Source organism: Bidens hawaiensis, unplaced genomic scaffold (assembly GCF_021521415.1).
Source record: "Bidens hawaiensis isolate Kalapana, Puna unplaced genomic scaffold, B.hawaiensis_p1.1 tig00068778_1, whole genome shotgun sequence".
NCBI classification, from domain to species: domain Eukaryota; kingdom Viridiplantae; phylum Streptophyta; class Magnoliopsida; order Asterales; family Asteraceae; genus Bidens; species Bidens hawaiensis.
Genome location: NW_027502143.1, coordinates 35,925 through 51,137, shown reverse-complemented (window position 1 = coordinate 51,137; position 15,213 = coordinate 35,925). Strand labels below are relative to the sequence as shown.

The 15,213-nt window shown below is 37.4% G+C and overlaps 1 protein-coding gene across 1 annotated transcript; it reads left to right on the top strand.

The window, feature by feature from the left end:
- Nucleotides 1-2,315: 2,315 nt before the first annotated feature.
- On the top strand, nucleotides 2,316-8,280 carry LOC143605231 (uncharacterized). Its single transcript, XM_077081432.1, has 5 exons — nucleotides 2,316-2,360; nucleotides 5,669-5,710; nucleotides 5,786-5,930; nucleotides 7,271-7,372; nucleotides 8,222-8,280. The coding sequence occupies exons 1-5, from the start codon at nucleotides 2,316-2,318 to the stop codon at nucleotides 8,278-8,280; spliced, it is 393 nt and encodes a 130-aa protein (XP_076937547.1).
- The last annotated feature ends 6,933 nt before the right edge of the window (nucleotides 8,281-15,213 follow it).

Below are 15,213 nucleotides of genomic sequence, written 5' to 3'. Positions count from 1 at the left end.
AACCGGTTCACATGATGACGTAGCTCCCCAATCGCGGTAGACTCGCTATGGTTCTCCTCAATATACTTAAGGATGTCAAAGGAAAGGTTATCAAAAGAATCCATCTGTGCCTCATATTCCTTTTGACAATCCTAGCCGTGAAGCTCGAACTCGGAGGGCGGACGTCCCTCGCGAACCATGGAGTAACCCTCAGCAAAACCAGCCTGACGGCCTACCCGCGAAGATCTGACCAGCAGGTCAGCAAGGCAATCCCCAAGCTCAGGACCATCCTTGATACGCCTGAAAATCTACTCCCAAGAAAGTCAATAATGATCTAAATATGAGAATAAATCGAAACATTTACCTTGGGGATGCCAAATTTCATAAGCCAATGCCGCTTATCCGAAGCATTGGTGAAGGCCACCTCCAGATCCTACTTCTCCTTAGAAACAGAAGCAAGGAGATCGTCCTTTCCCTTCACCTCCGCCGTAAGCCTCCGGACATCTTCGTCCCGGGCAGCGACAAACTTGACTTGAGCGGCTACCCGCTCTTCCAGGTGCTTGTTCTTCTCCTGGGCAGCTAGGAGAGCAGCTTCAGCCCTTCTGGCCTCTACCAGGGCGGCATCCCTCACCGCTTTAGCATCGTCCATACGCTGCACGGCGCGCTCAAGGTCGCCTTGACCAACCACCCAGCCCTTAAATACCTCATGGCTAGTTTACAACACGTTAGACAAGTGATAGCTAAGTGATTGAGCTAGACTAGCCTGGGTTTGGGAGTGTATCCTGTTACACTCAGAGGGCGGGAGACAGTGCTCAAAGAACTCTTGGCACACACGCGGATCAGTAAATAGCGCGTCAGGACCAAGGTTCCATGAGGGGCGAAAGAGGGAGTCCCCTTGATTAGAGGACTCCGCCCCTTCACCCGTGGAAGCTGGAAGAGTTACAAATGTATCCTTTGGAGGTACAACCTCCGTTTCCACCATTACCTCGGGTGGCGGCATAAGAATGTCCTCAGGAGGCACAGCCTCGCTATCCTTCTACAAAACCTCCGGAGGTGGAGAAGGCGGACGTACAGCGGACGCAACTGCAGATGCGGAAACAAAAGTTAGAAGATACAACACAAGCCCATAAATACAAAGTACAGTTACCTTCGGGTGGGCGTACAACAGTCCGGCTCTTGACCCGGTCCTGAAGCCGGGTCAGCTTGATCTTATTCGAGGGTGGTTCCTCACCCCCGACTTTGGAAACCTCACCACCGGCGGGATCATCGGCGTTCCTGGGTGGCCCCTCTCCAGCGGGATCATCAGCTTCCCTAGATGCCTCCCCACCGGCGGAATCATCGGTAGTCTTGGTAGTCTCCCTATCATCGAGATCCTCATTCACATCAGCCTCCCCACCAGCGGGTTCATCGGCATCGCAATCCTGGTTCAGGCCGGATACACCGGCCATGTCTGCCCTCTTCCTGCGGCGGGCAATATCTGCAATAGCGCGCAACACGCCAGCGTAAATACTCTTTGGAGTACCGGGCGGGGAACCCTCACTTGTTGAATCCTCACTAGAAGAAAGGACTATCGTCCTATCCGGATGCATAACATTAAGAGATCGAGGGTTAAGAATGTACACACCTTGAGCCACCGCGGAATCAGTGACCACCGGTTCTATGCGGCCGCGGGGTGGGAAAAAGGAAGTTGCCCTTAAAGTGATCAAGGATGGGCTCTTGATACATCTCCAAAGGCATCTTGAACATATCCCCCATGATGGTGGGAATAAGAACCTCAAATAACGAACACTCCCCTGCAAGGAAAGAAAACAAACTTTTTAAGGAAAAGCAAAAAAAGCACTAACAGGTGCAGAAGAGAAGCTTACGTCCACATCACGGGAGAAGTATGGTTGCTCCGCATGATATGGCCAAAGGCGGCTCATCCCCACCTGAACCAACACGGACTCAGGAATCAAGCCCATAGGGGTAAGAGTCCGCGTCAACTACTGGAACCACTCCTCACCCTCGGTGTCGGCAGCGGGAAGGGAGAACTTAGAGGTCAGCGAGCGGCGGGTCATGGCCAACAGAATAACATCCGGATTGATCCACAAAAATTTGTTTTTCCACTCGTGATCGCTCCTCGGAGGCTCAGTACCTATCGCCCTTCTCTGGACGGCGAAGCTAAACAGCTGCCGCGGGTCTGAATCTTATAGATCGCAAGAAAGCGATCTATGGTAGGCTTTATTTCCAGAGCCCTGCAGTATAACTCGAAATGTCGGAGACTCATTACTCCTAACGGGTGCAACTGGGAGATATGAATCCCAGTTGCAACCAAGAAATCACCTAAAAACGTGGTGATGGGCAACCGGAAGTTACCTGTGGTGAAGGATTCACCGTACAAGGCAATTTTTCCGGCAAGTGGCTGATCGGAAGTGGAACCCGGAGAAGGGAGCTCCGGCCCCCACTCCGGTGCTAACCCGTACAGGTTAACGATATCCTCAAAGTTGCGACCTTCTAGTTTATGCAAATATTCTCTACAAGCTCCCTAGAGGAGTGTTTCTTGCTTTCCCGACCTCTCTTTGTACCTTTCTTACTACCAGCCATGGTTGATCGAAACGATAAGTCAGAATGAAGATGAAGAAAGAAGATTAAAAGAAATTTTTGCAAGTAGTTTCAGAAAGTGGAACGCCTCCCCCTATATATACACACCGAAATTAATGCGAAGAAAGAGGGATCCAGCTCACGTACTGAAACCATCTAATGGCAAAGTGACACGTTAGGCGAGAACTGAACAAAATAATTTTGAATCAGCCGGCTAAAAAGTCGTACACCAACCTTGAGCACCACTCCTCACATGACTCAGACAGGAGACGTCACATCGCAGACACTTAAATAGTACCCCAGTTCAAAAACAACAGGAATACTAAAGGACTAGTAGTTGCAACCCGCGACAAAAGACAGAAGTCCATAATTCCACCCGCGGCATCGACTCTCGGAGGCAACAATAGACTGGGGGGACTTATAGAGGAAGGGTAGCAAAGCTACCCACGGATCCCTTATCCGACTCATGGATCGTCAAAGACATCCGCATCCCACGGATCCATCAACCAACCCGCGGATCGCCAAAAGACTTCCGCACAAGGAATAAGTGGACTGGGAAAGCCATCCACAATCCAAGACACTTCGTGGAACTCCATCATAACCCGCGGATGGTCACGTGAGCATCTGCGAAAGGAACCACAAACAAACTCAAGGGAGGGACTCATCACACGTATGATCCCCCACATGATATGGAAAAGCAGTTGTAAGAAACTACTTCTAGAAGATCCCCTCAAAACCTCCTGATAGCGATATCGGCCAATGGAAAGAAGACACCTGGACACGTAATGGCCATCCCACGACGTGCACAGATAATGGCTACACCATAAACGGGTCCAGGCTGTCACATCCAATAAACGCCCGACACGTGTCCGTTCAGGTAGAGAGGGAATAACGTGATAGCGACAACTCCACCAATCACCTTCCCTTCCCCTTCTGCTATAAATACGAAGACCATCTCTTCAAGGTATTCATACGTACTCTCAAGCCTTAAGAAATTACATATTGAGTCCTACTTTACTCCATTGAAAGTACGATACTTATTCTCACGCCGGAGGGTGGTTACGGGAAGACCCCCCATTCTGTTTGTCCTTCCCGTAACGAGACTCAACGGTGTTCTATTTTGCAGGCATCAGCTTGGATCTGCTCTCAGTACTTTAGTATACTCACATCTGTGGAAATACCCGACCGAACTACCCAGTTCGATCTAGTGTTTCTTCAGTTTAACATTTGATAGACCCATTACCACTCCTCTAGTTGGCTACTTGGAGTGCCAAGTAGGTCTATTTATGAATATTCTATCTAAATCAGTGACAAAGTTTGTCTTGGAGTGCCAAGAAACAGCCCACTATGTCCGGGTCTAGCGATGAATCAGAATATCACGCTATGGCTAATGCATCAGTTGAGATCCTATGGCTTGCACACTTCCCCTGGGATCTCCATGCATTACCTCCTAATCATCCCACACTTCTTTGTGACAACGAAAGTGCTATCTTCTTAAGTAAAAAGTCGGGTCCCATAAACGGGCTAAACATATAGACATTGAGCAATGCTTCGTGTTACTTCCACACCTGCTAGATTGAAGGGGGTAATAGTATACCGCAACTTATGTAACCAAATGTATACATGCTAGCATAAGAATAATTGAATTTGTTATTATAAGATAGATCCGATTCTCTTCATTTACCGGAGACTGTAGTCTATTTATTCATGTTAGTTGCTTAGTTGTAAATTAATTCTGGAGATTATCACATTTAAAATGAATATACTGCAAGAATAAGGATGATCTATTAGCCTTTTCAATCTTAAAAAAAATTAGAAAAGTGTACTGCATATTGATTTATAGCTCATCTCGGATAACTTTGTAAAATACTAGAATAGTAACCAAGTTTCAAACGTATTCTAATTGTATTACTCAAGTTTAAAAAAGTGTTTCATATCAAATCACTAACTTCCATATCTTGTTTAAATAATAGGTTTAAACGTGATTTTTTTAGCATGGTTTATTTGTTGTTACAATGACGAAATCCTTTTTTTTTTTGGGTTGTTGTTGATGTGGATTTTCTTATCTATTTTTAGAAATAATTACATGTATTTAAAAATCCTGACCCCCACATCTTCTCCTCCATTACTTGACACACAAAAAATCCAACGAGTCTCAATTTGAAAATTTTGATAACCTGATTTAAGCAAAAATTGTATGAGTGACATAATTAGAATAATTTTGAAACTTGGTTACTATTATGTGACATATCTTTTCATCTCTTCTAACAAAAAGGAAGATAATATTATATATATATATATATATATATATATATATATATATCTTACAACTAGAATTGTACCACCAAACCTGGGACTTAATTTTGATGTATACAAGCGAGACCGTATTTGGTAAATGCGTCGTTTATTCAATTAAGAGGGTTAATTAATGACAAGAGCATGTTCAAAAATTTAGTTTGATGATTGTCTTTTTATGTATATAACATATACTAGCTTTTGAACCCGTTTATTACACGAGATTTGTTAAATGATAAAATAAGATCCATTATTTCAATTGTGTTTATCAAAATACTTATAAATTAGTTAATGTAGATTTAATGGAAAAAACAAACGGGTTAACGAAAAGTACTTAAATAACATGATTTTAATGGAAACGTCAGATGTTGATTTGCAAGAAATTTAAAAAAAATGTACTAAAATTGCGTAGTTGGTTAAATCTCAGATATAAAAATGACACTTAATTCAATAATGTATAAAATTCACACTATGTTATAACCCACTTGGCAAAATAGTTTTGACTCATGACCTATGGATAGCTAGAATGAATGAGATGAGAGAATGTATAAAATCCACACTATGTTATAACCCACTTGACAAAATAGTTTTGACCCATGACCATGGATAGCTAGAATGAATGAGATGAGAGATTAGGAATTAGAATAAATGTAGGCTTGACACATAAGCTTTAACATTTTCTTTAATTAGTATTGTAAGATAAGTGTAAGGGCACAAAACCTTAAAAATACGAACCGTTGATGAAAATAAATTGTTTAGATTTTTCTTCTTGTTCTTCAATAATATTTAATCTTGTGTTATAAACCGTTAACAGGGAGCCATTGTAGTAGGTGCACTACCAGGAATGCAGAAACATGTAAGTGTTTACCTATAAAAATAAATTCATTTATATATTAATTTTAGTCGTCGTTATTGACTTGTATTTTTATAGGGTGTATGTCTCACGAAAGTCCAGAAAATCAAACATGTTATTATAATATCGGGAGCCAAACTTGGAGGAATTGCATTTCCCGCACCAAAACTTGCCGAAACTGCATTTTCTTCTCCGATAAATATTCCCTCACTCCATATTTTTGGTAAAAAGTAGGAAGTTCATGTGTTTTATATATTAATGCAAAATTGGATCGTAATAATCTCCAACTTTTTGCAATTGACCGTTAAGAATACCAGAAAATAGCTGTTATCGAACACACCTTTCACACTAATTGTTTTCACCAGACCTTCATTAATTTCCAAATTTAAAAATGATTTTTTAGGGTTTATGATCAGAAGGGGTATACGAGTCGATTCATGCAAAACTTACCTCAAAATGATGCTCAAAACTTAAAAACAATGCTTCAATTCAGGTGTTTAGAATTTTCAATTAACAAAAATCAAGCCGTTTGGAGCACCGTTTCGAGGTAAGGTTATATCAACCGAATTCGTATCGATCCTCCTTCTGACCAAAAGCTCTAAAATAATTAGTTTGAAATTTGAATTAATGGATGTCAAATGAAAACAGTAAATGCAAAAGGTGAGACAGGCGATAACTATTTCCTAAATTGAGATTATTATTGGACAATGCAAGAATATGAGAGTATTAAAATCCAATTAACCTTTATCAAAATGGGTCTCACTCACAAAGTTACATTATAACTCTTATGATTTTGTTTGAATTTAGTAGACTCTGTATTTCATATTTTTAATTTAAATAAACCTTATACTATATAAATTTGTTAACTATTAGTCGTCGACGCCATTGTTATATACTATATTAATTCTAACTTGCTTAAATAATATTGTTTACTGTTCCGACTTAGTCTTCTTTGTTTAAAGCTATTTACCATTTGTACTTATTTATTCTTTTCTAAGTTTTATGTTTCGGTCTATTTTGAATGTTTTACACTTAGTTTTTTTTTCGGAACAACTGTCTCGCCGCAACGTGTGAATTTTAAAACTATACACAGAACGTTACTTCTTCTAACATAGATCTGTAGCACCAAAAGATCATACAAACAATCATAATTTAACATGTTGATCTCTGGAGTCAGTCATCTTCCCTTTTTTTATTTTTATTTTTTTGACAAAAGAGAAAAAGGAAAAACTTTACTTAAAAAAAGGAGTGAGAATTCCACACTTATCACACGATGCAACATGAAATTTCGATTTGGTTTCAGTCTATATAGATTAAGATTGAAGTTGTGAACACGTTACGGTTAAATATTTAAAAGCAACCTACATGTTCCGTCCCGGGCTCAACCGTTTTCTTTCGATATTAATCTTATTATATGTAACGACTTAAAGTTCTAGTTAAGTTTATGAGAGAGTTTAAAACGTTAAAAGAAGAATGGGAAAACGTTTATAGTTAATACGTTATAAATAAGAAGTCTGGATCAGGATTCATTTAGCAAATTAATTACGAATACAATCTGTACAGGTGAGAATGACATTGCAAGGCCAAATGCACCAGAACTAGTGGAAGCATATGTTGATCCTCTTGTGATATACCATCATGGTGGTCATGAGGTCCCAAAATTAGGTGTATATATATTTCTAATTTTTCTTTCTCGTTCCATTTCGTAACGATTACTAGATTAATGGAGTCATATATATTGTCAAGCACTATAGTCTATATATATCATACTCAATTTTCGATCACATGACCGAATCAAACCAGGAACCTGGTTCTTAGCAGGTTCGGTTATTAGCCTTTTTGTACCAATTTCATTTGAACCAGTCGATTAAATCTTTTCATATATTTTTTTTAAAGCTCCACTAATATATATATGGGGAAAGTGAATATGATGTTGTTAGTCATTTAACCTTACACACGAAATCAATCAAAACTACGGAGTTTTGCTTAAAACCCCTCTCTTTCAATTAAAATACCTTCACCTTTTATGATAATCTTTATATAGTAATCTTGAATATTCAAAACATTTGTTTTTGTCTTTAAGTTTTCCCCAAATTCTACCACAAAACATTAACTTAGCATTACAACTTTTTGGATAAGATTGTACAAAATTGGCTTGCCATTCTTGGATTATTTTACTTTTTTTCTTTTGAATTTTAATTTAAGTATTTACAATGAGGTTATATATTATTTATAACTCATTCAGTTTTACCAGTTAAATGTCCGGCCCCTTTATAAAAACGTTGATCTTACTTAAAAAAACATGCCATCATAAGGAAAGAAGTTTTGACTCATCCCAAATTTAGAATAAGAATCACTGTAGTTATCTCGTCTCGTTGGTATGTTTTCCCAATAAGAAAGGGTAATTTGTTGTTAAAAGAACCAAGCATGCATGAACATTTCATAATAAATAAGTAACATAAATTACCTCTATTTAATAAAAGCTTTTACTTATTCAATTATTCTGTGTGGCAGATGAAGAAGGATCGAAGATCATGTTTGAGTTCCTTAAGAAAATTAATGCAATTGTTTGATGACTAATGATTGAAGATCATGAAAACGTTCATGCAAATGTTCGTCTCAGCAAATAAATGTTTTGGAACTTGGAAATAAATGCAATATTTCTTAACTATTGTTATGAATAAAGGTATTAGTATCACCTATTTTGGTTTTGTTTTGAAAGGAACTTTAGTATTGTTATTAATGCATGGTATATATTACGTACCACACTACCACATTTGTTGCCATGATGATTAATTAGGTTTCAGTGGCTTCCCAAATATATATATATATATATATATATATATATAATATATATAGGGTAAGGTTAAAATGAAAACCCATTTGAGTTGTAAAAACCCGCAAAAACCCTATGTAACATCGTTTTTTTTGTTACATGTAATATATGTTGTAACATTTAATACAAAACAACGAAACATCAAAAAAAAAAAATGTTTTGCTATTTTTTAACATTTTTTTACTAATTTTTATATATGTTTTCAGGAGAGAGAAAAAATTATATTTATATTTACATTTTTATTCACTTTAATTGTGGACCACAAGATTTAAACATTAATTAAAAACATGTGGTTGAGAATGAGTTTCTAGAGTTTTCACAATTAAAGTGGGTTTTATTCTAATTTAACCCTATATATATATATATATATATATATAGGGATGGGTTCTAGTGAAAACTCCTATTAAAGAGTGTGCATTGCATATATGCAAAAATGTTTGTATTGCATTGAATACAACACTATTGCACATATTTGATACACACTATTGTATATATGCAATATAAGACTAATGCACACATCGAATACACATTAGTACGTATGTGTAATACAACATTAACGCACATGTGCACCACATCGACTTTTATTTTATTATTATTATTTTTTTCATATAATACAACACTACTACACATATACAATACGTAAATATTGAATATATACAATAAAACACTATTAAACTCAAAAATACATAGTAATACACATGTGTAATACAACGGTATCGCTCAGTAATACGTATGTGCATTACATCGGTTTTTTTATTTTTTTATTATTTTTTTATATTTTTCGAGTGAAATATAAGAAAATATAAGAATAATGGCTAAAACAGAATTTTGAAAATATTTTTTTATTTTTAATTAAAAATAATTCTTTAGGAGTTTTTAAGTTTTCTCTTGATCCTCTCCCTATATATATATATATATATATATATATATATATATATATATCTATGGGAGGGATATTTTAAAAACCATGTTGAGTTTTAAGAACTTAAGAACTCCATTCTTCAGCACACATATAATTAAATGAATTAGATTATGTGGTTGAGATTAAATCTGATTAAAAAGTCAGGAGAGAGAATAAAGATGTAACTAATTACACGAATTTTTACGTCCGTTACACATATGTAAAAAGTCGACTCGGTGCGTAAAAAATTCTGTATTTTTTTTACGCATATGTAACCTTGTAACTGCAGGGATTTGGTGTGTGCAGCTGTTCGCATAGACTAGGGGTAGTTTAGTCTTTACACATAATGTATAAAGACTCATTCGCTAAGCATGTTTAGCGAATGAGGCCTCATTCGTTAAGACTAGGCTCATCCGTTAAGATTAAGAGCCCATTCATTACTACAGTGTAACGAATGGTGAGTTAGTCGTTAAGGTATACCCATTCGCTAAGGGATGAGCCTAGTTTAGCGAATGGGGCTATGGAAAGACCTTGTTGGTTAACCTTGTTAACGAATGAGAGGTCTCATTCGTTACTACAATATAACGAATGAGTCCATGCCTATAAATAGGCCTTCTATAGTTAGTATGCATAGAGATATGTGCCATATTTATGTTTAAGTAATGTTATGCTGCCGGATTCTCTCTAGACTCTTAATGTATCATCATCCATGTAATGTAAACATCCTTTAACGTATTGAACACGATCATTAACGTATCAATTTGCGACTAGATTCCTGGCTCGTAAACGTCCGTATAACGTTTCTACAATTGGTATCAGAGCAGGAGGTTGCTCGTGATACGTACCAGTTTTTGTTCGTCATGTTCATCGGATTTAACATATTGATTTGATCAAATTTGAACCGAATCGGTGAATAATCGGTGAATTGAATGTTATATTCATGTTCCTGATCAAATTCCAAGCTCACATATGCATTTTTGGTGGTTAATTATGGAGTTTTGATGACATCCGCCATTGTTAGAGCTTGATTTTCCAAAATCCGATGAAGATATGAGTTTTCCGGCCACTGTAACAGTTTTTTCTGGTGAAAATCGGTTTTCCGGCTACAATAACGGCTCATTCGTTAAATTTAAAACTCATTCGTTAACGGATTTTTAACGAATGTGAACGTCATTCGTTAAGTGCTTATTCGCTACAGACCCATTCGTTATCAATGCTCATTCATTATTTTTTCTCTGATATCTGTTAGTTCCATAACGAATGTGGTTCTATTCGCTCAACTTGTAACGAATGTGGAAGTTTCGTTATTTATAACGAATGTGAGTCATTCGTTCATGATTTAACGTATAAGTCATTCGTTATGGGATTCACGAATGATACCTATTCGTTCAAATGTAACGAATGAGGGGTGGATTCTGACGAATGTGATACCTGGATGACGAATGACAACAGGATGTAACGTATGAGGATGTGAAAAAAAAAGTATTTTCGGAAAATTTTCTTAAACGAAATTTTTCGGGGATATTTTAAATATGCGGGATACTCTTCTGGCAAATTTTGGTGATATATTTTATAGCTGACTTTTCACGCATATCGAGGGACCGAGGGGGAGTAACCGATTAAGTTAACGAGACATTTATTGAATATTTTCGAATATTTGTTCAAGACCTTGCCTAATTTGTCAATAAAAGGGGGAGACAAAACTTGAAAAGAGCTTATTCGATTGTTATCTTTCTACCTTCGCAAGTGTTTCTTGAAAAATTACTACAATTCGAGTGGTAATTCATGTTTGCAAACCTATGTTTGACCGATTTCAAGACTGTGTTTGTTCTTCGATTGTGGATTGATTTGTTCAAGATTGAAACCTGACTATGTGGGATACGAGTGTCTGTCCGATTACTTCTTTCTGAGAGACTTTGATCCTGACAATGTTGGCTACGAGTATTCGGCGGATTGCTTCTGTTGAAGGTGACAATTCTTGAATGGGTTGAATTGATAGGTCTTGTTATTGGATTGAAGAATCTGATTGTTCGGGATTGATTAACAAAGGTTGGAACTCTGAATCATATGCCCAAAGCATTAGTGCATCCAAGCGTATTGGTTGCCGAAGAGCTTCAAAAAGTTATATTTTGGGATAGACGTTATCGAGAGAGTGAAGACCTAAGTGAAAGATGTTGAGTGATCGAGTTGTTCATGAAGCTGGTGACGAGGTCAAATGTAAAGACATTTGTACTTTACCGGTGCAACAGATAGCCGATGACTTGCTACAAATTGATTCGTTTGATCGAACCATATCATATGCCAGTTGGATGATCGGAATGATCACCTGGATATGCTTATTTGAGGGGGAGATCTGATACGAGTAGCTACAAGTTGTTGGTTTTCTTACAAAGAGTTATATTTTGTCTACTTGCACAAGCCCGAGAATCATCAGCCAAGGGGGAGGTTGGCTATACGGCTGATGATATGCAGTTAAAGTATTAGCGGTTAAAGTATTCGACTTTAACGTATTCGTCGTTAAAGTATTCGACGCTAAAGTATTGAAGACTAAAGTATTGGACTCTAAAGTATTCAAGACTAAAGTATTGGAAAGCATTTGACAGCTACGGACAAGGGGGAGTCTGTAAGTGCACGGATTTGGTGTTCGCAGCTGTTCGAATAGACTAAGGGTAGTTTAGTCTTTACACATAATGTATAAAGGCTCATTCGCTAAGCAGGTTTAGCGAATGAGGCCTCATTCGTTAAGACTAGGCTCATCCGTTAAGATTAAGAGCCCATTCGTTACTACAGTGTAACGAATGGTGAGTTAGTCGTTAAGGTATACCCATTCGCTAAGGGTGTTTTACTAATTTTTATATATGTTTTCAGGAGAGAGTAAAAATTATATTTATATTTACATTTTTTATTCACTTTAATTGTGGACCACAAGATTTAAACATTAATTAAAAACATGTGGTTGAGAATGAGTTTTTAGAGTTTCACAACTCAAGTGGGTTTTTATTCTAACATAACCCTATATATATATATATATATATATATATATATATGGGAAGGATATTTTAAGAATCATGTTGAGTTTTAAGAACTTAAGAACTCCATTCTTGGCACACATATAATTAAATGAATTAGATTATGTGGTTGCGATTAAATCTGATTAAAAAGTCAGGAGAGAGAATGAAGATGTAACTGATTACATGAATTTTTACGTCCGTTACACATATGTAAAAAGTCGACTCGGTGCGTAAAAAATTCTGAATTTTTTTTACGCATATGTAACCTTGTAAGTGCACCGATTTGGTGTCCGCAGTTGATTGCAAAATAACTGATTGCAGAATACTAGGATTCGTTTATTGACTCAATAGGCTGCATCTTCATACACCAACGTTCACAAAACTACTAACGGTTATCCAATGTTTGAATTAACTTCAACATCTTCCCTTAATTCAAACATCCTCACCCCCAATCTGTCACGCAAATAACCAAATTGACAAGCTCCCAATGCTTTTGTTAACACGTCTGCAAGTTGTTCCTGAGTGTTGCAAGACTTTAACTCAACTTGATTATTTTCCACCAAACTTTTAATGTAGTGATAGTTAATATCTATATGTTTACTTCTATTATGTAGTGCTGCATTTTTAGATAGAAACACAGTAGATATATTATCACAAAATACAATAGTTGCTTCCTTTTGTTCATACCCCAACTCTTTCATAAGTTTCCTTAGCCACATCGCCTGACATGCAGCTCCCGTAGCTGCCACATACTCGGCTTCGGTTGATGAGAGAACCACAATAGACTGCTTCTTGGAACTCCAAGTTATAGCACCAGCCCCAATAGAAAACACATTTGCTGATATACTCTTTCGATCATCAATTGAACTCGCCCAGTCACTATCGGTGTAGCCTTCTAAGTGAACCTTCTTTTCCTTCCCATACCACAATCTATAGTTTATAGTACCTGCAACATATCTTAATATTCTCTTGGCAGCACCAAGAATACAGTGTATGCACAAGAATACGGTGTAGACTATGAGGAATACGGTGTATACTATGAGAAAACATTCTCTACTGTTGCTCGGTTTGAAACAATTAGAGTTATAATCTCCTTGGCTGCTCAACAAGGCTGGGAACTTCATCAGTTTGATGTTAAATCAGCCTTTTTAAATGGGCCTCTTCAAGAAGAGGACTATGTCATTCAGCCACAGGGTTTGAAGTGCAGGGGGGAAGAACATAAGGTGTACAGGTTACAAAAGGCACTATACGGCTTAAAACAAGCCACACGGGCTTGGTATGAACGAATAGATACTTATTTACAGCAGCACTCATATCAGAGAGTCAGATGCGAGTCAACCGTTTATGTCAAAAAGGTTAGTGTAAATGATTTAATCATAGTATGTATATATGTTGATGATATTATTTACACTAGCTCATCAAGAGATTTGTAACGAGAATTTAAAGATAAAATGGTGCTAGAATTTGAAATGTCAGATCTTGGTAAGCTTGCATATTTTCTTGGCTTAGAAGTAATACAAAGACACGATGGTGTTTTTGTATCTCAAAAGAAATCTGCAAAGGATATGTTAGAAAAGTTTGGAATGGCGAAGTGCACACCTGCTACGACACCTATGAATACAGGAGAGAAGCTATAAGTTGATATAGATGGTAAAATTGATGAAAGAATGTTTAGAAGTCTTGTTGGTGGGCTGCTGTATTTAACTCACACCAGACCTGAACTCGCTTACTTAGTTGGTTATGTTTCGCAGTTCATGCAGAAACCAAACATAACCAACTGAGTAAGCTAGTTCAGGTCTGGTGTGAGTTAAATACAGCAGCCCACCAACAAGACTTCTAAACATTCTTTCATCAATTTTACCGTCTATATCAACTTGTAGCTTCTCTCCTGTATTCATAGGTGTCGTTGCAGGTGTGCACTTCGCCATTTCAAACTTTTCTAACATATCCTTTGCATATTTCTTTTGAGATACAAAAACACCATCGCGCCTTGTACTTTTGAACCTCTCCTTCAGCTGTAAGCTTTACTTTATAGACCCACTTCAAACCAATAGCTTTCTTTCCTTCAGGCAACTCAGTTAGAGTCCATATATTGTGATGCTCTAAAGCTTTCAATTCAACTCCATGGCATCAACCCATTTCTTATGCTCTACTGCATCATCAAAGGTTGTGGGCTCCATAGAAGAGAGTGCAAGCTGACACGCTTGGTAATCTTCCATGGGAATAGTAGACTCATAAAGCTCATCAAGAGTTCGTTCCTTTGGCATGTTGCTCGCAGATGCATGACTTGCGCTTATCTTTGAACGAGTCTGAATAGGAGTTCTTACCTTTTCAATGTTTGGAATAGGGTGGTTACCACTTTGCTCACAATCTGATTCATTACTTGAAGAACCATTAGAATCATTATTTTTTTATTTTTTTTTTAGGATAAGTTAACTTCAATAATAATAAAAAACAACCAAACGATTTACAATGAAGTGGCAGGTAAGCGGGCAACAAGCTGTGCCGCAACCCCCTTTTGGATAGCAAAAGGGCTAATCACATTAAAAATTAGATCACTGCCCAGTTTATGCTTTCCTTCACCCTTTGAACTCCACCTAGCTAGTTCATCAAACGTAACATCACGGCTAATCACAACACTTCTGGTAACCGGATCGTATAATATATAGGCCTTAGAATTAGTGACATAGCCTATGAATATACACTTTCGGGTTTTTGACTCGAATTTCTTGCGGTGTTGTTTGGGTTTTAGACCATA

What these genes read in the sequence shown, in the direction of transcription:
- LOC143605231 (XM_077081432.1), top strand. Translation starts at nt 2,316, where the DNA reads ATGGGCAACCGGAAGTTACCTGTGGTGAAGGATTCACCGTACAAG. An exon ending in TGAAGGATTCACCGTACAAG is followed by an intron (nt 2,361 to 5,668) that starts GCAATTTTTCCG and finishes AACCGTTAACAG; the next exon opens with GGAGCCATTGTAGTAGGTGC. An exon ending in TCCCTCACTCCATATTTTTG is followed by an intron (nt 5,931 to 7,270) that starts GTAAAAAGTAGG and finishes CAATCTGTACAG; the next exon opens with GTGAGAATGACATTGCAAGG.